Genomic DNA, 23424 nt, shown 5'->3' with positions numbered 1-23424 from the left:
AAAGAGGAAGAAGAAAAAAAACAAAATAAATAAAATTTTAGCAAAATTCAATGGATTTTTAAATGTTTTTACCACTTTGTAGAAAAGTATCTTTGCCAACCTATTTATGATAGATGCAACATATTTTGAGTTTTAAAATTTGAAAATATAACTTTATTATTTAAGTAATAGAGGAAACCTTCTTCCAACTTCTTTATTTCTTTTATTTAGATTGTAAGAAATAATTACTTTGTGTGTGTGTGTGTGTGTGTGTGTGTGTGTGTGTGTGTGTGTGAATGGGCATGTGTATGTGCTATAGTTGTTCAGTGCTGGGGACTGAATCTGGCTCTGGACGAGCAGAAAGACCGCTTAACCATCTCTTCAGCCCTAGAAATTTTTCTTTTCTTTTTTTTTTTTTTAGTATTAAGTTTTAGATGCTTAGTTCGCTGTGTTTATAACACAGAAGCAAAGAGAGATGAGTATTATCAGTTTATTATCTGACTCTGTATTAGTCAACTTCTGCTTCTTTGATTCATTTCACTACCTTTATGAGAAACGCCCCTTGACAGTAGCCTAGACTACAGAACTGAGAAGCAGTGAGCTTAGACCCCCTCCTCACCCCCAAGTAAGGACCATTTACTTGTGAAATCGAGTGTGTGAAATATCCTGAAAATTCTAAAGAACAAGTAGTCTCCGTTGGGATTAGTTCTAAATGAAGAGGAATGGAAGAGATGCCTTCAGCCACCATGCTTAGTGACCATTCTGGGAAGCCCATTCCTAGAGCTGCATGGAGCTGAACAGTGATTCCCACCAGAGCTTTCTCCTGGAAACCAGCTTTCAGAGGTGGGCTTCAGCAAGGCAGCTGACCCCCCTACACACACACTACCCTCCCTACCCTGCCACCCCTAACCCCAGCCAGCCCTGGAAGGAAAGAAGGCCCAGGGCTTTGCACTCTGGGATTTGGTTCATCCTTTTATTTACTTCTGAATGGGAGCCTTTGTTTTCCTAAGAGCCTCCCTTGACAACCAGCGTTACTCCTAGTAACTTCTGTCAGATCATGAGTTGGTCCCTTCGGATCATATGACTAAAGGGCTAAAGGAAAGGCACTGTGACACTGGAACAAATTCTTTCTAAACTGCATTTCAAGTCGTAGAATGAGAAATTCACACATAAAACAGTCAAAGTCCTTGAAAACAGATTTGAAAGGTTAAAAAGTGGCTCCAACCTTTATTTCTTTGAGTTTTCCCACGGTCTGTAACTGGCCTTTGGGGTTCTCCCTGAAAGGGTGATTGTTGATTCATTTTGAAAACTTGAGTGTTGATTCTAGACAAAATACTGTGATAAGGATCCTCAAAGCGATTTTTCGTTGCATAGACTCCAGAACCAACTCCAACACTGGTTAGTTTTCTTTCTTTCCTTTCTTCTGTTCTTTGCACCTTTTATTCCCTTTTGTTTGTTTCTTAGGAAAGTTTAAACAGTACAGATTAAGCGTAAATCCATGGGCATCTGTCATCACAATCCCCGCCTACCGCCTGCAGGTAACTGCAGGGATTGGCTGGAGTGGGGTCCCGCCAGTGCTGGTTTCTTCCTGTCCATGTGTGCGTATGTACGACCAAGGGTATAAATGCTGTAGTATAACTGGCTTGCAGGCAGTTATGCTGGCCTTCCCTCAGGTTCCTAGCAGTTGTTCATGTCATCACTTGCTGTCACAGACAGGTGTGACAGGTGTGTGCAGCCAGATAGAAGAACTGCCTGCTGCCCCCAATCTCTCTGTTCCTGTGGTTCCTCTCTCCAATCCCCTACTTTCCTCTCTTCCCCTCCTCCCCCCATCTCCTCTCCCTCTCTGTTCCTATTTCTCTGCCCTCATGGCTCACTCACTGTCACTACCCCTTCTTCAGGTCCTTACTCCTCTGTTTTTCCCCCCACAAACCTCCTTATATCAGATCTGTTGCATGACGTAATTTCTCAGAGAGCACACCTTGGCATGAGCCTGCCCTCTCCCCAGTTATATTTCCTAACAATAAATATGTGGGGCAGAGACCAAGGTAGCGGATATCCCAAACTCATATTGATCTGTTCTTCGTGAAACCCAGGCCTCTGTTCATGACTGTAGATAAGTCTGCTTAAGCCAAGACTCAGAGAAAACTTTCTTCTTCCTTCCTTCCTTCCCTCCCTCCCTCCCTCCCTCCCTCCCTCCCTCCCTCCCTCCTTCCTTCCTTCCTTCCTTCCTTCCTTCCTTCCTTATGTTTGTTTAACTTCATTTATGTAGTGTATGAGTTCTCTGTCTGTATGTACACCTGCATGCCAGAAGAGGGCATCAGATCCCTTTATAGAGGTCATGAGCCACCACCATGTAGTTACTGGGAATTGAACTCAGGACCTTTGTAAGAGCAACCAGCCAGTGCTCTTAACCGCTGAGCCATCTCAAAAACTTAGGTGCAAATCCCACACTTGCTGGACTCTAGTCAGCTTTGTATCACATTCATGTCCATATTTAGCTTCCTAAAACTCTTCATTGCCCCAATTATTCAATATCCTAATGCTTTCAGTGATTTCCTTAATATAAAAAAGTATAGTTGAAACCAAAAGCCAATGTCCATTAGAGGCACTGTTTAAAAGCAAAAGCAGAATAAAAATATCTGCCATTAATCATACCACTATTTGTTTTTATTCTTTTATCTAAAATGAAATAATAAGTATAAATACTGAGACAGGACAAATCAAACCTTGTATTATATTATGTAAGTAATTATATCTAGCAACAACAACAAAAAAATGCTGAAAGCTTCATCAAGTAGTGCAAGTTTTAGGCACAATCTGGGTAATATAAGGCCTCTTTGGCTGTTTCCCATGCTAGCATTAACTTGGAGAAAATAACTAGGCACCGTATTAAACACTGGTGATGGACTTTAAGAAGAAGAAATAATGTGGGCATAAGAGTGAAATCTTACCAAGAGATATTAAATGCGATATAAATAAATGTTAAGGTATATGCTTGCTGTTTAAATTGATATATTTACATACACAACACACCCATTTAACATAATAGCAATCAAAATTCTTTTGGGTTTTTTTTGTTTGTTTTGAGACAGGCTCTCTTTATTATGTAACTCTGGCTGTCCTAGATTTCCCTGTGTAGACCAGGCTAACCTTGAACTCACAGAGGTCCACCTTCCTCTGCCTCCTTAAATTAAAGGCAAGCACTGCCACAGCACTTGGCAAAACTCTTGTATTTTAGAATACTTTATTCAGTTATAAACATTCGCTCCTTTTGACACATGTTGCTACGGTTAGTTTAGATCCATTAGTTAACTGAATCAACCCAAGCCCTCTCCTGCTGTCATGGACCATGCTCAACTGCCATTGAGAAGACACTAACTAATACAGGACACAGTGGCTGAGATGACTGGGAAGCTCGTCAAAAGTTAGGTCTCCATGGAGATTACATGGGGATGAGCAGGAAAACGAACTCAATTGCTCCCTGGGCCTGGAGAAGATGAGAACACTGAGAGGGGTGTTTCAGGTACAAGGCACATCACAAAAGCCACAGTGTGATATTCCTAGATGGTGGTGGAGTGGGCAGAGTCCAGCTCCCGGGAACAGAGCGAGGGGAAGATGGGTAAGAATCAGGCATGACTTGGGAGCTTCTAATCTGGGCAGTTAGGTGGGGTGCCACACACCTGTAATCCCAGCACTTGGGGAGGCAGTGGCAGGCGGATCTCTGTAGGTTCAAGGCCAGCCTGATCTACAAAGCGAGTCCAGGACAGCCAAGGCTACACAGGGAAACCTTGTCCTTAAAAAAAAAAAACAAAAAACAAGACAAACAAAAAAGAATACTGTTGCTAGCCTGGACAGATGGCTCAGTGGCTAAGAGCACTTGCTGCTCTTGCAGAGGACTCAGGTTCAGTTCCCAGTATCCACTTGGTGTCTTATAACTGTAACTCCCAATTTCAGAGGCTAGAACCCTGGCTTCTGAACCCATAGGCACCAAGTGTGAACATGGCTCACACTCACACCACAGAACACTGATACACATAAAACAAAGTAAGTTTTTAAGAAGAAGAAAAAAACCGTGTATGTGTGTGCATGCGTGTGTGTAAAGAATACTGTCGCTTTGCCGTCACACTCTGGGGAGTCTGGGAGAGGAACAGGAACATTTCTGTCTCTAAGTGTTGTTACAGTGTCTCATATCACCCAGACCTAGCCAGCAGTCTCCACCATTTGATGGTGAAGCTTGTCCTTAGATCTACCCCCCACCCCCACATACACACACACACAAGCACACACACACGATAACAAGAGCACCACTGAACAGTGTTAGTGACTAAAAGACAGCACAGGCATCGGTTGTCTCTGTCGCATGTGCTGCTGGTGTTTTGCGGATGCTTCTTGCATTCAGGCAAAGCTTTCCTGAGCCCTACCCATTCACTTGCTCTCTCCTTACTCCCCTGGCCACTGCTCATCTTTTAAATCCTTTGTTCTCTTCCATCAACCCATTCATTCCTTTTGTTTTCCTCCCTGAAAAGGACCCACAGGCTTGGAAAATGTTCCCAGGGAGTCCCTCCAGTGTGTTGGTGAAGAATTTCTATTGTACTTTCCTCTGCACTCTAGACAGCCACGTTTGGTGCCATTTCCTCATCCTGCCACCAGGTGGAAGCACACTACAGAACATTGAGCTGTTGACTCTACGCTAACTCGAGACTTTCAGAATGGCCCATGGTTACTAGTGTGTATTACAGACTGATCTTGCCAGAGCTAGACAGGAGACTCTCCACTTCCTGATCCTCCTTTTCCTCTTCCTCCTCTTGGTCCTCTTTGTCCTCCTCTTCTTTCTTTCTGATTAACATCGTGCATCTCTGTTAGGTATTGCCTTTTCTTCTTTTTAAAATTGCCCTTTCTTGAGTTAGGAAACCCTTTCCATAGCTCCGGAGTCACCTCTCCACCTGCAGGAAGTTTGTATTCTGCACGTTCTTCACAGGGCTGGGAGCATTCGTAGTTTAGTGGCACAAGGACTTACATTCGGGCCCCAGCATGACAGAAAAACAAGTCTTTCACGCAGGCCACTTGCTGCAGTGCCATTATATTTATGTCAGTTTATTTCTGATTTTTTTTTTTTTGAGGTAGTAGAGCAGGTCTACTTGAAGCTTTGCCTTCTCCCACTCAAATCTCTCTTGTGTGTGTCTAGGGGATGTGCATGCGAGTTCCAGGCTAGCAGCCAGCAAGCCCAAGCTATCCCCGTCTCCACCCTGCCCCCAGTACCATTGGGAGGCAGGTACATGTGAGGTCACAACCAGCAGCTGCTAATTGAGAAGTTTCGCATTCAAATTTGTCGCTGACTTTTGTGAGGAATATAAGGAAATACAAGCTCTGCCTCGAGGAGCTTTTCATTCAGCTGGAGAGGAAAGCATGATAATAGAAACCTTAAGAGGCAGCTGATGATGATGATGATGTGTGTGTGTGTGTGTGTGTGTGTGTGTGTGCGCGCACGCGCGTGTGTAAAGTGCCTGCTTTGTAAGCGTAAGGACCTGAGTTTGGATCCCCAGCACCCACATAAAAAGCTGGGCAGTGCAGCACACGCCTGTGATCTGTGCTGGCTGTGCAGAGATGAGTGGCTCCTTAGAGCTCACTGGTCAGCCAGCCAGGTTCAGTGAGAGGCCCTGTCTCAGTGATAAGGTAGAATATTTGAGGAAGACACCCCATGTTGTCCTTAGATCTACACACACACACACACGATAACAAGAGCACCACTGAACAGACAGTGTTAGTAACTAAAGGACAGCATAGGCATCAGTTGTGTCTGACGCCTGTGCTTCCCCACAGCCGGGTGAAGCCTTCATAGGGAGCAGCTGTGCTCTCAGACTCTCCGCTTTAGACAGGTAGAAGAGCAGAGCTGTAACCCCTGAGGTGTGATGGTGAAATAGTCCCTAGAAAATGGGCTTCAGAAGAACAGATCCCTTCCCTGTCCCCTAATCTGTACCATGCTGCTCTTCTTTCCACATCGCTTCCTTGAATGCCCTGTTTATATCTTCCAGGCACGGAGTCAAAGATTAATTTTGAAGACAGTAGTTTGCCTAACAGAACAAAACTACAGTACCTAACACATAGGTCCTGTTTGTTTTTTTACCCTTCATTACCTTCATACCCTACCACTTCATTCATGAACATGAACTAGGCATGTCCTGGCTGTTGACATAGGGGCCTCATAAATCTTTGCCATGGGAGAATGTTCTGTGTATTACATAGTGCTTAGCAGCCACCCTGGTCCTTTCCACCAGATGCCAACGAATGATACCTCCCACCCGTGCACACCCACCAGCCATGAGAGCACTGAGTGGCTCTAGTCCTTGCTGAGTGGTCCAGTGGTCAAGGGGGGAGACTTCCCTCTCCTCTGCTTGAAAATCACTGGTTTGAGCTGATAGCCACTGACTGTCAGACCCACAAGGAATGCCTGTCACATAATAACCCAAACCAGCAATCAGCAAAAGGAATTTTGAAGAAAAGGGAGGGGTTCGGGAAGTTTAAAAGAAAACAGTTATTTTCAGAGAAATGAGGCTATCACGTCCTCAGGAAGAAGATGTGATTTTTTTTTTTTTTAAAAACTCTGAGGTTTTTTTTTTTTTTTTCATCGTTATTAATTTTTTTTATTGCAAGGATGAAAAAAATCCACAGAACACTGGACAGTCATGCTGAATATTCTGCTATAAACTATTTAAAAAATTGAAGAACAGAGGAATCACATTAGGTAATCAAACTGCAGATTGAAGGGTAACCCAGAAAAGGCACAGAAACAGGAGAAAAGTTCCACACAAAAGGATGGCCTAGAAAAAAAATCCCCAGACCTAGAAGGACATGACCTTCAAAGTAAAAGGACTGTAACCAGTCCAGTCATACTGTAGCCACAACAAGGTAAGCCATCTAAGGTTTCAAATTTAATGACAAAGAGAAGATACCAAAAACTTCCAGAAAAACAAAACAAGACCAAACAGGAAGAAAGCCAGCACAGATCCAGACAGTGTTCGGGACAGAGAAGTGCCAACGGAAGTAACTACTCATTCCCATGGAGTATTTATTTACTAAAATAATGCAAACTGTAACATACTTAGTGACATTTTAAAGAGAGAGAGGAGGGGGAGAGAGAGGGAGAACAAAGAAGTTTGGGTATTCTTGCTGTTTTGTTTTTCTTTGAAATTTTTGGCTTGACTAGAAGTTTGATGGTTCTAAGATACATCAAACGGCTCCTCTAAAACAAACACCACACACACACACACACCTTTTCACAAGGTGGGTTGCTATCTTCATAAATAACTAAGACTGCTCATCTTCCTGAGACTTTGACTTTAATGCATTTGGTGTCTACTGTCAACAGTATCCAAGCAGTTCTAGAAAAGAAGGCTGTAAACAACATGAATGCATATGGGGTTTCACTTCAGTGTAAACTTTACCTTACTACTGGTGGTTTATTGCAGTTCTGTTATGTTTGTTTGTTTTCTTGGGTTTTTTTGAGACAGCCCTGGCTCTTCCTGGAACTTGCTTTATACTGGCCTTGAACTCATTAAGATCCACTTTCCTCTGCCTCCAAAGTGCTAGGTCCAAAGGTATGCGCCACCAAGCCCAGCTGCAGTTCTGTTCTTATAGTGTAAGTAATGTGTGTGTGTGTGTGTGCACTTCTCATTCTAATAAACATTAATTACATCCAGCTCCATATAAAAATAAAATATTTCAACCCAGAAAAACTCAAATACCTCAATTCAGAATGAAGTCAGATGAAATGAGCAACCTATCTGGGCTAGAAAAATTTGTATTTATTATCAAATATTATTTACCACCATACCCAGCCTTACAATTTCTTTTTTTTTTTTTTTTCTTTTTTGCTATAAATCAATGTGCAGCTTACTGGGGGACTTCCTCTCTCCTTCCTTTGAACACTTAGATGCTCTTTCCATAGCTATTAGGCCCAGGAAGTACTTCTGAAGCCTGGTAGTCATAGTCACACGAGGGATTGCATAATTCTCATATCTCCAAGTAGCAAGGCTCCGAGGTTATTCACTTCTGGTTTAGGCAGGAAGGGCTGGGGATTGGTATACGTCTGCCGGGAAGTGAACAGGAAACAGCAAGCACAGAGAGTGTTCACACATCCTGCAGGTGCCTTCATGCTAGCTGACTGAGGGAGGAGAGCTACTCATTTCAGATTGGGTCCTGCTGATGACGAGTTCTGTCTTCTTGGGCAAATCAACCTCTCTAGGCCTCTGTCTTCTTCATGAAGCGAGGAGGTCTGGCTAGGGTCAGGGATCCTCAGCTAGTCAAAATCGCACAGCTGCCTCTAGGCTGACGCATCAGCAATAAGTGAGGCTGCCTCTCTGGGCCGTGCCGCTCCAAGGTGGCCAGTGTGTGTGCCCAGAGCCCAGGTTCTGAATCTTGGCTTCCAGCATCACCAGTGCTTGGTATACCCACCTGCTAGGTCAGCCGTTGCCCTTGTTCCAGAAACAGAGCCTCGTCCTGCTCCATTTCCACCTGAGAAGTGTGTGCTTCTATATTTATTTTGTTTTGTGGGTGTATAGATATGTGAATGGACACGTGTGTAGAGGTCAGAGGACAACTTGCAGGAAATGTGTGGGTCCTGGGGATTGAGCTTGACATACAGTGCCTTTACCATCCCATTTTATCCTCCGAGCCATCTTGGCAACCCCCAAAATAGATGTTTTCTAACACTGACAGAATTTGTATCTGGAGAATTTCACTGATTCACAGAATCAAAACCACACTGCAGCTGGTCCTCATGGCAAGGGCCTATAATCCCAGCTACCTGGGAAGCTGAGGTAGGACAAGCTATCTGCACTGTGGAGCAAGTTCAAGGCCATCCTGAGTTGCCCTTGAGATCCTGTCTCCAAAAAAAGCAAAAACGGCTGAGAAGATTGCTCAGTGGGCAAGGGTTCTTGCTCTATGGTCATAGGACCTGAGCTCAAATCCCCAGCACCTGTGTGAAAAGCTGCCATGCCTCTGCATGCTTGTAATGCCAGCACTGGGGAGCAAAGGCAGGTAGATCCTGAAAGCTCGCTGTCCAACCAGCCTAGTGAAAACTGTGAGCATCTGACTCAGTGAGAGACTGTTTTAGGCAATAACACGGAGAGTGGTAGGTGAAGACACCATCCTACTCTGGCTTCAGAGTATGCACATGTACACACATACACACACACTTTAGGAAAGTGCTGAAGATAAAACTTAATGGTGGGGTCTTTGCCTGGCATTCCTGAAGCTTTCCACAATGACTACAATAAAGTACTACTGTAAACAAACAAACAAACAAACAGGTAGACCACAGTGAGTACAGGATATGCCCTCAACTTCTTTTCCCTTTCTGCATTCTCTTCTTAGGGTATGGCAATACCATTGCTCCAGCTGAGAACTGGAAAGCTCCCTACCACTAAGCCCCTCCTCCCATAGTTTACTCTCTTCATTCCTCCACCTTAACTGACAGCATCATTACCCAGAGATATGCATGCATCCCAGCTTTCCCTCCTCTTGTCCTTCCCACATCTGCTTTTCCTCCTGCTTGTCAGCTTGGTATTTCCTGAATGCAGATCTGATCACAGATACCCTTTTAACAGCAGTCAGTATCTCATTCCTTTAGATTCAAGTATGTAGCCTTTAGCCTGCCTTTAAAACGTCTTCTCTCTGGCCCCAAGTCTCCTGCTTTCTGTCTTGTTACCTCTGTGTCAAAATATAGCTCCCCACATACTCCCTGTTCTCTTAGACCTCTGATGTGAGCGTGTCACCTCCTCTGCCTCAGGACCCTTCATAAATTTTATTTCCATCGTGAGCCAGATCATACATTCCCTGCAGAAAACCTGAGTTATGAAGATATAGTTAATTGTTTATTACTTGCTGACTAACATGATAATTATATCTCATACTGTACTTGTCTTTTGATTTGCAATTGTTTCCATGAATTTCCCTTCAGGACTATAGTAAGTTCCCTCTCAGTGTCTTTTCCATCCTCAGTTCTTGCCCTCTGTTAAGTACTTATTACTCGTTTGATGGATGATGAGTGAATGAATCTACACTCCTAATAATAAGTACAGGTCATAAACAGTTGTTTATACAACAAAGAGAATAAGAGAAACTTGGCAACTTAAAAAAGAGGGGAAAAAATCTTGCTTCTGGCAAGACTCACTGCAGCTGCCCGGGGAAATCACTGTGATGGACAGTGAAGTCTCCTGGCTCTGTCTTCTGCAGTTGCATGTGACTCCTCACAGCGCTGCTGGAAGTCTTGCTGTTAAGGGAGCAAACACGAGCTTCAGAGTTTGTACTGATTGTTTGAGGAGAGGGTAAGTCTCTTACAGTTTATGGATAGAGACAGGAAGCCTCAGTTTCCCAAAAGCCATAGCAAACATCTGCCTCAGGGCCTCCTGTTGAGTTACATTCTCATCTCTTGTAGCCCACCATGGGAGCCAGGAGTGGCCACTTTTTTATATGAGGAAATTATGGTCATTTTGGTTTCAGAATGAGTGGTTAAACCATCCAACATATATTAGAAATAAATACTCTGTGTGGTTGAGGATAATTGAGATTGGATATTGTCAAAAGAAGGAGCCAAAAAGTTGCAGGGTTGACAGCCGCTCACCATAGAAGGCTTCAGAGTCATAATTCAATAACTGTTTCTGAAAGAACAAACAAAAATACTTTCTTTTCCTAGGCAAGAAGGAGCTTCTCAAGGAAAGATGGACTCCTAACTAGTCAGGCTGGAGAAGCTGGGTATGGGGGAGCCCATGAGTCCAGTGCTTGGGACACTTAGACAGGAAAGTCACCTCAAGTTCAAGGCTCTCTTTGGCTGCACAGCAAGTGCCAGGCCAGCCAGGACTGCACCTGGTAGGGAGGTCGTGGAACCCGGCTGAAGAGCTGAGACAGTTTCAGTGTGCATTAGAGAAAGGCTCCAGCTGCTTTGCTAGAGGTGGCTGCTAGGTGGCAGCAGGCGCGCTCCACCACAGCTCTCTCATTCACACCACTCCACGACACCTCGGTTCCCACGAGATAAACATCTACCAAGCATTTGAAGAACAAGTATGTGGAAATTGTTTTCCGACAAATTGTGATTATCTTAACTTTAAAATAATTGGTTCAACCATCTTGTATATTTATATATACATTCATTTATATACATGAAGAGAGAGGACATTATGTCTAAAAATTATGAAAGAAAGCTGGAAGCATGCTTAGTTGAATGGAATTTGGACATTTCAGCAATCATCTTGTTTCTAGGGTTTTGCAATAGTGTGGCATCCATTAAATAGCAAGCGTGTTGTACATTTCAGTGTGTGGTAACATGAAGAAATGACTTCATAGCCGCTCGGTCTGCTCTGATGTGGTTTATGATGCCATCTGGATTCTTTGGTGGAATTATTTTCCATCTAAATCACTGTAAACTTCTAGTTAGCTTTCACAAATCTGAAGCCAGATCTGTTTGTGGTTTTTGGCAGTGATGTAATTCTGGAACATACTGTGACTGTTAAAAGTAGTCATATACCATTAGTATATAACTCTGTGTTTCCCATCATTTCAGACAAACTAGAAGCCTGAAAAAAATCCATTCTCCACTTGAAGATTTTACCCTTCAGCGTTTCCTGTCTGCCTTGCCACTCACATTTGATCATATGGTAGTTGAGATGGGTGGAGAGCAATGTGAGGCTCCGGAGAGTGCTGCCCCTTGGTTAGGAGGCTCGGGTACAATGTTTTGTTGACGTATACTTTGTTCCTGTACAGTAGAGAAAGAGAACAAGCCTCACTTCCTTGGCTGACAGTGTAGAAGTGAGTGGATTATATTTCAAAGCATATCCATATTTGGGATGTACACAGCCAACTGCATGGAAAGAAATGAAACAACTAAGTTCTTCCTCTCTCAGATCCCTATAGCCCAGCTGTCCACCAGCCTAGAGCAATACCAAAATTGCAGCACTTTCTTGAAGAAACTGGGAACCTGAAAGTCAACAAAGTCTGAAGATTTTTCAAGGTCCTTTGTTCTTTTGGTGGTGGTGGTGGTGGTGGTGGTTTTTATTCAAGACAGGGTTTCTCTGTGTAGCCTTGACTGTCTGAGGCTAGCTTTGTAGACCAGGCTGTCCTCAAACTCACAGACTCACAGAGATTACCAGCCTCTGCCTCCCCAAGTGCTGGGATTACAGGTGTGTGTCACAGCACCTAGTGGTCCTGGGTTCTTATCCTTCATCCCTCTCCCCCCGCCCAAGCCTTAGAGGTCTGAGGGTGGGACATGTCACTGGTAAACTCAACCTACAGTGTAGAACTGACACAGAGGACAGAGAAGGAATGTAGTTCTCACAGAGCCAGAGAGAGCAGGACTCGTGGGCTTTTGGCCATCAGTATATAAACATAAAGTGAGTTGAAAAACAAACGGTGCACACCTTTAGTCCCAGGACTCAGTAGGCTGAGGCAAGTGGATCTCTGAGTTTGAGTTTGAGGCCAGCCTGGTCTACATAGTCAGGACAGCGAGGCCTATTACACAAAGGAACCCTGTCTCAAAAACCAAAAAAAGAAAAAAAAAAAAAAAATAAGAGGAGTCAGAGGAGGAAAAATTTAAAACACACACACATAAACAAAAAGAAACTGGTCAGGCTGTACGCTGCTGGATCAAGAGGCAAAGAGTAACCTCCCTATGAAGGTGTCATAGTTTCTAAAGTATTAAGAAGGTGTTTTTTACGTCTCTTCAGCAAGGCACAGGGATCCGAGAAACACCCATACAAAGGGCTACTCCACATGTATAAGAACATGTGGAGAGCCTGGGTCTAGGCTCTGACACTGTCACCTTGAGAGAGTGTACATTCCTCAAATGTGAAGGGAGTTTTGATATGTTGGTCTCTCCAGCCCTGAGATCATGAAGAGCCAACATCATCAGCCTCATCATCTTAAGCATAGACCACAGACTGAACATCTAGAAACTATAATGATAGTTTTTCTGTGGGCACGGTAGAACGCTGTCCTCTGGACACAACATGGCCATTGTCCTCTTGAACTCTCAGCAGCTGTAATTATCCACAGGAGACCTGCACAAGATAGGGGCTATTAACGTTAGGTCTTAGAGGGGAGGAAAGGGCTCTTGAGGCAGCACACACTAGAAGTATGAGGCTCCCCCTCCTCTAAGGACATAGAAGAAGGTGGAGAGATTTTTCTTCAGATATGTTGCCCAGTGCTACTGTAGATAGCCTCTCACCTGGACTACTATAAGTGCCTCAGTTAAACTCATCAGTTCTCCAAACTAAACTTGGGTGGGATAATTTCTTCTATCTGTCATTGGCATTCTATCTGAGTTAGATGGTGTGTGTTTATGTTTCCCTAGAAAAAGGTCCTGCAATAACATGGCAAATGTTTGCCGAGATTAAAATATGAAAGACCCCAGACTGGCCCCTGGTATTACAGCGATGGAAAAATAAAATTCTCTGAAGTTGCATTCTGGCAAGAGAGGCAGAAAATCAAATACCTAACTCAACAAGTTCAGTTGGTACTGATAATTGCAAAGCAGAGCATTGGCGGAGGGACGCCGTCTGACCTCTAAACAGATAATGTTCAGTTGAGGACTGATCTGAAGGACAAAGCTGACTGGGAGACTGGGACAGGGCTGACAGGGTGAGATGGAGCAGAGGAGGTTGAGCTAGCAAGCAGGAATTAGAGACAGACTGGTACCAGATAATTTGGGAGCAACTACAAGGAGCTTGGACTTCATCCCATGTGCAGGAAAGTCTGTGGATGGTTTCAAGCAGGGAAACGAAAGGATCTGCTTTACATTATCAAAAAGATGAGTCTTGGTGATTCTATAAAGAATAAATTATAGCAGGATAAAAGAAGGGAAGAAAACAGTTAAGAGGCCGTTAGTAGCAGCAGCCAAGGTGAAAGATGGTGATGACTTGAGCCACGGAGTATCAGAGACATTTGGAATGAAGGAATTGCTATGGGAATATGGAATGAGGTTTCTAGAAAGACACAGGGGGGCTGCCCCGCCCTCCATGCGTTTCTGCCAGTTCTAACATAAATCTTCATTTCCATGCAGCAAACTCCTGATAGGTCCTACTGTTCATGCCTTTTGTTTCTGTCCAAGAGAAGGGATTTTGGCTCTGTTATTGCTAGACTTACTGTTTTTTTTTTTGTTTTTTTTTTTCCAGTTCAAAATTTCTGTGAGTGAGGCAAGTGTACAAGTTTACTTCTTAGTTCCTTGGTTACTGCTCCCTGTGCATGGGTTCTGCCTTCTGTGAGTGAGGACGCTCTTTCAGAACTGGGCACTCCTGGATTACACACCTCTGGCCTGCATTGTCACTGTTTAATACTGCAGCTTCACCCAACAGGCCCAACGACAGCTTAAGACATTACATTTTGATTTTAGTTTAGAGGTGTGTGTGTGCGCACTTGTACATGCAACGGTCAGAGGACAACTTTGCAGACAACTTTGTCTCTCTTATCTTTACATGAGTTCTGGGATTGGATTTAGATCCCCAGGCTCCATTAACCACTGTCCACTGCCCAAAAGCTGTACCTTGTGTATGCATACAGAGAATGTATGTATCTACTTCCCTATGTCCTGAGCAACACTGGCTGTCTGTAACTATGGTTCATTCAACACATGCTTGAAGAATTACTGTCTTTTCCTGTGCTTCATTGTTAACTAGCTCATGTTTGTTGGCTCTTTGTATTTCTTCTATTTGAAATTTTCTGTCCATCTTCTCTGACTATCTAGATGTAAGGTTGCTTTATATATTGATTTATTAGATCTCTTTGTATGTTATCAGCGTGTTTCACTCAGCCTGTAATATATTTTATGGAAAATGTCTTCCAACTTATTGCCAAAATGGACTTTGTTTTTAAAATTGCATTTAGGACCCTCTTCACCATAATCCAATGATGTAAGGTTACATGAAGTATGAAATAAGCTTTGCGACTCTTACTTTTAAAGTAGTTAAGATGCAAATTAAAAATGAATAAGAACACAGACATTAACTGTCTAAATTATTAGCTATTAGTTTATTTGCGTCTCTGCTGTTTCCTTCTAGTACCCACCCCACCTTTACCGAATTCCAAGAAGTCGGGAGGTCCATCAGTCCTGGCTTTCCTCAATCTTCACCACCTTGCAGTCCATGTGGTTCTCCTTCCCCCTGATTTACCGAAAAAGGCCGGATTTGGTATGTAAGCCTGTCTCTTAGGACCGGGAAAGTGACTTTCTTATGGCTGGTCCACTGATAATCAGTTCTGTTGTTTTAGTCAGTAGCTGCCATTCCTCAGTGAGCCAGGGCTTTTTAGAGGTTAGCTAAAATGTATAGCTTATATGGACATTGCTGAAAGAGGTGAGAAATTTGCCTTCCTAGCTATAGTTTGAACTCAGAGTTTGTTCTAGTCCTTTCTTAGAGTGATAAATACCAACAGTGTCTTTAACTAATGCTTGTGGCTGTTCATTGTGGTCCCTAACCAACACCATGTGGGAGTCAGCCAGCAAATAGTTGATTCTTTTTCAGTAGTCTTTTTGGTATTTGCTAAGACGTTTTACCAAATATGGTATGTGGCAGTCAGAATTTCATATATATTCAAGTTTTCATAGGAAAGGAGTACAGAAAATAGGAAGACAAATGCTAAATCCATGCTTGTATCACTACATTCTCCATGTCTGTAAAAGTCTTGCACTGTCCTGCTGTCTTTGTGGTAAAATTGCAATGTAAGTTGCAAATGTGCAGATCAGTGGCAGTATCACGGCGCTGTACCTGGCTCGTAAATTATGCCTCTTCCTGTAGACAGAATCCGCTAACCGCTATAGCCTGAAAGGAAACTCTTCACTTGATTCCTAGATATAGGACTCCTGGCAGGGTCTGTCTTATTATCATGAATAGTTGAGCCAAATGTGTTTAGCTACAGTGGTTTAGAAAGTTCTCTATTAGTTGCCCTTCATCAACTAGATTTTAGGTCAAACCCTCATTTTGGAGGGCAGTTTAAAACCCTTTGTTTTTTATGTGAATAGTTCTCTATGAGTTTTTTAAAATAGTGTTTACATACCATAAAATGTACAACTCTTAATTGTATAATTTGACCACATCCCTAATAAGACAGAGAAACTTTCCTTGATGTCAGTGTTTTCTCTGGCCTCTTCCAGTCACCCCAAAGTCCCCCAAGAAGTCACTATTGTTTTCTGATTTATACCACCATAGATTAATTTTATACATATTTCTGTTCCAGAAAATTTTATTTTGATTTTATGTGTATGGGTGTTTTGCCCATGTGTGTATCTGTATACCATGTACATGTCTGGTGCCACATACGCCAGAAGATATGTCGGATCCCCTGGGACTGAAGTTACAGAGGGTCATTAGCTACCATGTGGATGCTGGGAACTGATCAGATCCTCTGCAAGAGCAGCCAGTGCCCTTAACCACTGAGCCATCTCCCCAACCCACTCAAATTTTGTCAAAATAAGTCTTACAAATGATCAACAACTACATTGTTTAGGATGTAGTAGTCAAATATGTTTCTAAAAGATTACTGTTGGATTTTAATACTTAGTTTATTTTAAATTCATATGACAAGTGGAAGGGGAAAAGGATCATTTTATTTTATTTATTTTGAGTATTACTTACTTGACATTATACCTAAGCCACACTGCAGTGCTTTTTAGTAGGTTAGAAGCAACATCATTAGGTAACAGGGAACCCTGATTCAACTGGCTTGGTCAAGAACAGTCTAGACACCTGCTTCCTTGTCTTTAACCATTGCCTACAACAGGCTGATGCGTAGAATTGAGTCTTGCTTTGTTCTGACAATGAAGAGGATTTTTTTCCCAGCATGAAAACATACTCAAAAACCAATTACGGAAATCTAAGTGTAAAGCCATTCTTTACTGGAGCTGGAGAGATGGTTCAGTGGTTAGAGCTCTTACTGCTTTCCAGAGAACCTGAGGTTGATTCCCTGCACGCACATAGTGGCTCACACCACCTGAACTCCAGATCCAGGGGATCTGATGCGCTCTTTGGGCCTCTTCGGACACCAGGCATGCACAGGGTGCACAGACATAGGTGCAGGCAAAACACCCATACACAGAAAAGTAAGTTGAGTTTAATTGAAAGAACACCATTCTTTAGTAGATTTCAGGTGTCATTCCTCATCTTTGTGAAAAATTGGCAATGCTGATTAAGTCCAATCATATCTTCTGAAAAAATAATTAATCAATGAATTTCTGTGTGTGGGTGTTTTGTCTGCACACCAGAAGAGGGCATCAGGCGGTTGTGAGCCCCCATGTGGATCCTGGAAACTGGACTCAGAACATCTCCAAGGGCAGCTGGGCTTTTACCTTAAAAGGGAGAAACAGTGATAAGGTTTACTAAACTGAAATTGCTGTTTAAAAAGAAAAAAAGTGCTGGGCTGGGCACAGTAGAGCACATCTTCAGATTCCAGCACTTAGAAAGCAGAGGCAGGAGGGTCTCCGGGAGTCCAAGGCAAGCTGGCCTACATATCAAGTTCCAGGACAGCCAGACATCGTGAAAGACCCTGTCTCAAACAACAAACAAACAAAAGGTCAGATTCACTTTACTATAATCTAATTTTTATTTAAATCAGGACTGATTGGCCAGCAAGAATTTTCTGTTACCTTTCATACTCTAGATTCCGGTTCAAGAGTTAAATCCTGGTACATATTAAAAGCCACAAGGAATTTGCACTAATAAACAGAACATTGCTGTTACTGCTGAGCAGCCTTTCTTAGCCCTAGCAAAGATGATTTTTGTTCCACAGATGTCCTTTTCTGGATTCTCCAAGTATGTCATTGTACCCTCCCTCCAAGTGATGCCTGTGTTGTTATTGCCATTTGTGTGAGAGACTTCTGATGTGTCTGTCTTTCTCCCAAACAGGTCTCCATGATTTGCTCTAGTCTTTTGCTTGCCACCATTTTCACAGTGTGGCATTGAGTGCACTTTGGAACAAAAATCTCTCTGCTCTTCTCAGCATTACCCATGTATAATTCACTCTTCTATTACTCAGCCAGCTTGAGTGCAGCAGCTTCAGAACTCAGAAGGAAATGATAAAGTGATGGGTAATGTCTGTTGTGGATGCAAAAGAGCCTAGGGACTCCCTGGCCTGGGCTTTGTTTGCTATTGCAGTGCTGGGGATTGAGCCCAGCTCCTCAGGAATGCTAGGCATTTGTTGTGTGATTTAGCTCCAAGTTTCTGATGCTCTGGTGGTATGCCTTGTGGGTGGTGGGACACTTGGTCCCAGGCTCAATTTGCCTCTTACTTTATTTCATTCAGTTCCCTTCCAGGCCTTATTCACCTTAAAACAGAAAGGATTGTGTTAGCTAGCCTCTCCATTTCCTTCTTAATTACTCCAAAGTTTCATAAATGCTACAAAATTGCTTGTAAAAAGCTGGCTTATAGGAAAATCTTAATTTTATGTTATTTAATACCTGTAATTTGCAAGTTTTTCGATATAATGTGGTGCCAGACTCTAAAGTTAACTGCAAAGCAGATGATCTTTTCTTGCTTGGTGTAGGAATCAGAATTCACTCCTATACTATGTGTACGCAATGCTGATGAACTGGACGTTTTTACAAATGGAGAAATAAACATATATGCCATTTCATGGCTGATTTCACTTTATCCTTTGGATTTGACTTTTTAAATTATAACAAAGATAATATGTTTGCTGCTATAATTTAAGAACTTCATTTAAAATCAGATTTGGAAGATTCCTAGATAAATGTTTTGGAATAGTCTGAACAGCAGCCAGGTGGTCACCAAGTAAACAGGATGGCTTAACAGGTTGGAGAGACAGCTCGGCAGGTGAGAGAGAGCATTGGTTTCTCTTCCTGAGGCTCCGTTCCCAGCGCCCACATGATGGTGGGTGCTCTCTACTTATTTTTTTTCTTTGAGATAGTGTCTTTCCTTGGCCTATAGCTCACTAAATAGGCGAGTCCAGCTGCTAGTGACTGGCAGAGACCTCCTAGCTCTGCCCCTCCAGGACTAGAATTATTGACGCACCCCGATTTCTAAAAAAAGGGTTCTGAGAATCAGACATGCCTCCTGCTTGTGGTGTGGGCACTGTACTGACTGAGCTGTCTCTCCAGCTCGGTAAGTTACTTTCCGTTTAAACGTCCCACCTCTCCAAAATAAATAGAGTGAGCCATCTCATCTTATGTTATAACCCAGGTAAGTGTCTGCTTTCAAAGTAGAGTTAACTTTGCCCCAATGAAATAATAGTACAGAATTTGAAATTAGCTGTCAGATATATTTGTTAAAATATAAGTTTAAGAATGGACATAAATTGAAAAGCTTAAGGAGCCAGGCACAGTAACACATACTGCCTCGCTCCTCAGGAGACCGAGGTGGGAGGACCACTTGACTCCAGTTCAGGGCTAGTCCAGGCAATGTGAGAAAGTAAAATAAATCTCAATAAAATAAAACAGATCATTAATGGGGGTGGGTGGGAAGACAGCTTAATCAGTAAACGGCTTGTTCCACGATCATTAAGACCGCAGTTCAGATCCCTGCGCCCATGTAAAAGCCAGGGATGGTGGCATGTGTCTGTAAGCCCACATGGTGCTGAGACAGAAAGGGGCAGACCCCTAGAGCTCATTGGCTAGCCAGTTTTGCAGTATCAGGGAGCTTCTGGTTCCGCTTCATCAAAACTAAGATGATGGGGCTAGGAAAGGGCCTGCTGCACCAGGGTGAGAACCTGAGTTTGGAGTCCCAGCACTCACAGAAGAGCCAGGTACACATGTCTAAACTCCAGCACTGCACCAGGGGTAGGTGGGGAGGCAGAGTGCGGCAGGTTGCATTGACCTGTGACCTCCACATATATACACTCAAATGCATGCACACACACACACACGAAAGAATTTTTAAGGAAGGATAGTTAGAGAATTTTACAAATTGTCTTGGAAAATTAAACAAGTTGAAAATTTCCAGTTTGTAATGACAAAAACAGTTCTGAGATGTATGTTCCAGTTCTCTTCTTTAGAAAACATTTTTGCATTAACTTACAAAGTAACGAGTTTCGCTGTTACATCTGCATCACGTCTGTATTAGTCTTCCCTGTTCACAATCCTTTGCTATTCTCACGCAACCTTCCTCCCCATCGTGATCCGCTTTGTTCGTTCATGTTGTATGTGTGTTTTTAAATTCTGCATGAGAGTTTTTCCCCATTTTTTTTTCTCCCCTCCCACTCCCTTTAGGCCCTTTCGCTCCTCCCGCAGTATCCCTTCTACTTTCATGCCATACATGTATACACACGCATCTGTATGCACGTAAGGATTTAATATATAGTCCACATACTTGCAGTATTTGTCTTTCTGTAGTGCTTATTTTGCTTAGCATGATAATGACAATTTCTCTCCTTTTCTTGAAAATGACATAACTTTTTTTTTTTCCTAAGATGAGTTGTAAGATGGACTGTAGCACAGGCCAGCCTCAAACCTTCTATGTAGTGGAAAATGACCTTGAACTTCTGATCCTCCTGCTTCTGCCTCCTAAATATTGACATGACAGGCATGCCCCTCTGTGCCTCGATTTAATTCACCACAGAATAAAACTCAATTGTGTCTCTATCTATTACATTTTCTTTATCCATTTATCTGGTGAAGTATACAATTGTCTATCATGTGAATCATGCAGCAATGAACACAATGTGCGTGTATTTCTATGGCATCCTGACATACATTCCTTCGCATAGATCCCCGGGATGATCTGGATCTTGCAGTAGATCTATTTTAGTATTTGAGAACCCTCCATATTGACTTTTATAGTATCTGTTTCATTGTACATCATTTTTGCCATGATCTTTCTGCCTGCTGTCCTTCTGATGTCTAGCTCCACTCCATCATGGTCAGGGAATTGCTCTGTTTTTAAATTTTTAAGGTTTGCTATAGGATATAAAATAGAATTGCATGGCTAGTCCATGGATTCTTGAAAAGGACATGTGTTCTGTCCTGTTGATATATGGAATTGCTGTGTTGGCTGGCGACACCATTGAGTTGTTCTGTGTTTGCTGGTTTTCTAATGGTTCTGTGCTGAAAGGAGCACCCATACTTTATGACCCTTTTAAACATCCCTGTAGAGCCTACTTAGCCTTTTCTAATCACCTCTGTTCTCTTCTCCTAGTGTGATGTACATATTGATCCCATATTAAAATCCCCGTGAGTTCACCGTTTTGTATCTCAAAGCCCAAATATTCCTTTCATTATTTCATCTTTAGTTTTTCCTAAAAGTAGGAACATTTGAGTCATATTCTCTGGGAAATAATACTCTCAAAGAGAATTGGTTTGTTTCAAACACAGGAGTGGAAAAGTTCAATGCTCAAGGTTGCTGGTCATTAAAAGACTGCTTGTGTTAGAGAGGGGCCAGGATCTGTGCAGTTCTTGAGGGAAAAGGGCAAGTGCACTTGAGTTTCCCATGGTCTCTTCCTAGCAAAATGCTTTCATACTTGTGGGGTGACTTCAGATGAATGAAGGTTGGATGATGTGAGTCAGACCCAAAACAAAGACACCCGCTCCCGCTGGTGCGTCTCAGGCCTGCCATGGCTGGCTGTGTTTGAGGACTGGCTGGCTTCACTCCAGCCTGGCCACTGTCAAATGAAGGCCTCAAGGAAAGAATTTTACATACAAATATAAAACATAATTTCACTTTTAATCAAGTGAGAAACGTTTTACGTTTTCAGTATATGACAAATTGGAAAGAAATAGATCATCTGAGCCTAATGTTCTACTTCTTTGCCTGGGATTTGATTTACTATGACAAACTTAGATGCATTGATTACCCGACATTCATGTTTTAAATGAAAGAAGGCCATTATTTCACTTAGACATTCAAATCTAAATCTGTGGCCATAACAAGTTGCTGACGTGCACAGAGGGTTATTGTGCACAAGAAGAACGCTATGATTTTTTTTTTTTTTAATTAGGTGTTTTCTGGGAAGAGCTACAAGCTCAGGGGCACCAAGATTATCACTGTTTGGGTAGCATATAAAAATATTATTGCCCTACTAATTAACATGTGTTTAAAACATTCTGAGGAATCAACTTTTTGTCAAGATGCCAGAACTCATGGGCAAGCATTGCTTCTCGCCTGGTTGATATGATTCTACTTGTTTAATGACCTTCATCTTTTATTATGTTTTAGTGATCAAAAACCCCTTAACATATTCAAAGGAATCTTACTAGACCAGAAAAAGGTCAGCTTTCTCAGTGTTAGCAGTGGTCAGCATGTAGACACACTATCTCTGGGTTCTTGGCCTCTTATCCAAAGAATCAAAAATGAGGAAAACTTTATTCAGAAGCAAATCAGTAAAACAGATTAGAATGGAGCTAACTATCACAATTGGCAGGGCCTGCTGAGTGAAGGTACTCAAGGGCCCCAGGAACTGCTGGAGGCTTTCTCTTCAAAAGAAGTAGGAGTTTGCTTGCTAAGGGGAGAATGAGAATGGTTCTCTCTTCTGATTGGCAGATTAGGTCTTATCATCTTCTCTTCTCATAATGCATCTGATTTTAAGCATTTGTACACCCAATTAGGCATAAGCATAAAATGGCAAATAGGGGAGTCCCCTTAAAAGTCACGTGAGGATGCAGTTATGCCTTGCTGTTCATGCACCTGCAACCTGTTTGAACTGGGTAGACTTTCCATTCTTTTGTACTGGATGCACTGGAAATATATTTGAATGGAAACTAATCACTGTTAGCGAAGGAAGTTATCTCATTGGCCAAAGAGGAGCATGTGGGTATCCTGATGGAGGTGGGTGTCGTGGTTTGCAAGGTGCCTTGTTTAGACAGGAGTATGTGTGCGTAGTATGTTCAGGTAAAGGTTATAGAGTGCATCATTAGAAGGAGGGTGTTCTTAACCAAAACAAAGTAGAGTCCAAATTACTTAGCTCCTCCCCTCTGAGTGTCTGCCTTAGCCGGTTGTCTGTCTAGAATGAAGCTAACTAAGAAGATTTGGGGGCTGGAGAGATGGCTCAGAGGTTAAAAGTACTGGCTGTTCTTCCAAAGGAGCCAAGTTCAATTCCCAGCACCCACACGGCAGCTCACAACTGTGTGTAACTCCAGTTCCAGGGAGTTCCAGTTCCAACACCCTCATACAGACATACATGCAGGCAAAACACCAATGTACATGAAAATAAAAATAAATAAAAATCTTTAAAAAGAGTACAATTTTCCAAGCCAATCCAAACAGAAACAATTCAATCACGCTGTCTACTGCTTTGTGTACAAGATGAATGAGATCATATTTGAGAACTGTTTGTTTAGTTTTCTTTAGTTCCTTTTCCTCTTCTGCCCAGTCCTCTGTAATGCATTAAGATGACAACAGGATTTCTCTCTCCCTGCTTGCTCTCCCTCACATATGCAGCCTAAGTTCCACAACCTTCCTACAGACACTCATATGTTTCTAACAAGAGTCCACTGAGAGAAGTGATTGGGGATGTAGATCCTTT

The 23424-nt window shown here is 42.6% G+C and overlaps 1 protein-coding gene across 3 annotated transcripts in view; it reads left to right on the top strand.

Moving 5' to 3' along the window:
- Alg14 (ALG14 UDP-N-acetylglucosaminyltransferase subunit) overlaps positions 1-23424 on the top strand; it is a 70699-nt gene that overhangs the window by 12210 nt on the left and 35065 nt on the right. For 2 of the 3 annotated variants that reach the window (XM_021644446.2, XM_060392813.1), the window contains exon 3: positions 15024-15152. The exons of the other annotated variant lie outside the window; for it this stretch is intronic. In XM_021644446.2, the coding sequence (XP_021500121.1) occupies positions 15024-15152 (129 nt within the window). The remainder of the gene's footprint in view (positions 1-15023; positions 15153-23424) is intronic. 3 annotated transcript variants of the gene reach the window in all.

The sequence above is a fragment of the Meriones unguiculatus genome, chromosome 10, assembly GCF_030254825.1.
Source record: "Meriones unguiculatus strain TT.TT164.6M chromosome 10, Bangor_MerUng_6.1, whole genome shotgun sequence".
In the NCBI taxonomy this organism is placed as follows: domain Eukaryota; kingdom Metazoa; phylum Chordata; class Mammalia; order Rodentia; family Muridae; genus Meriones; species Meriones unguiculatus.
This window is presented reverse-complemented; position numbering and strand designations above follow the sequence as displayed.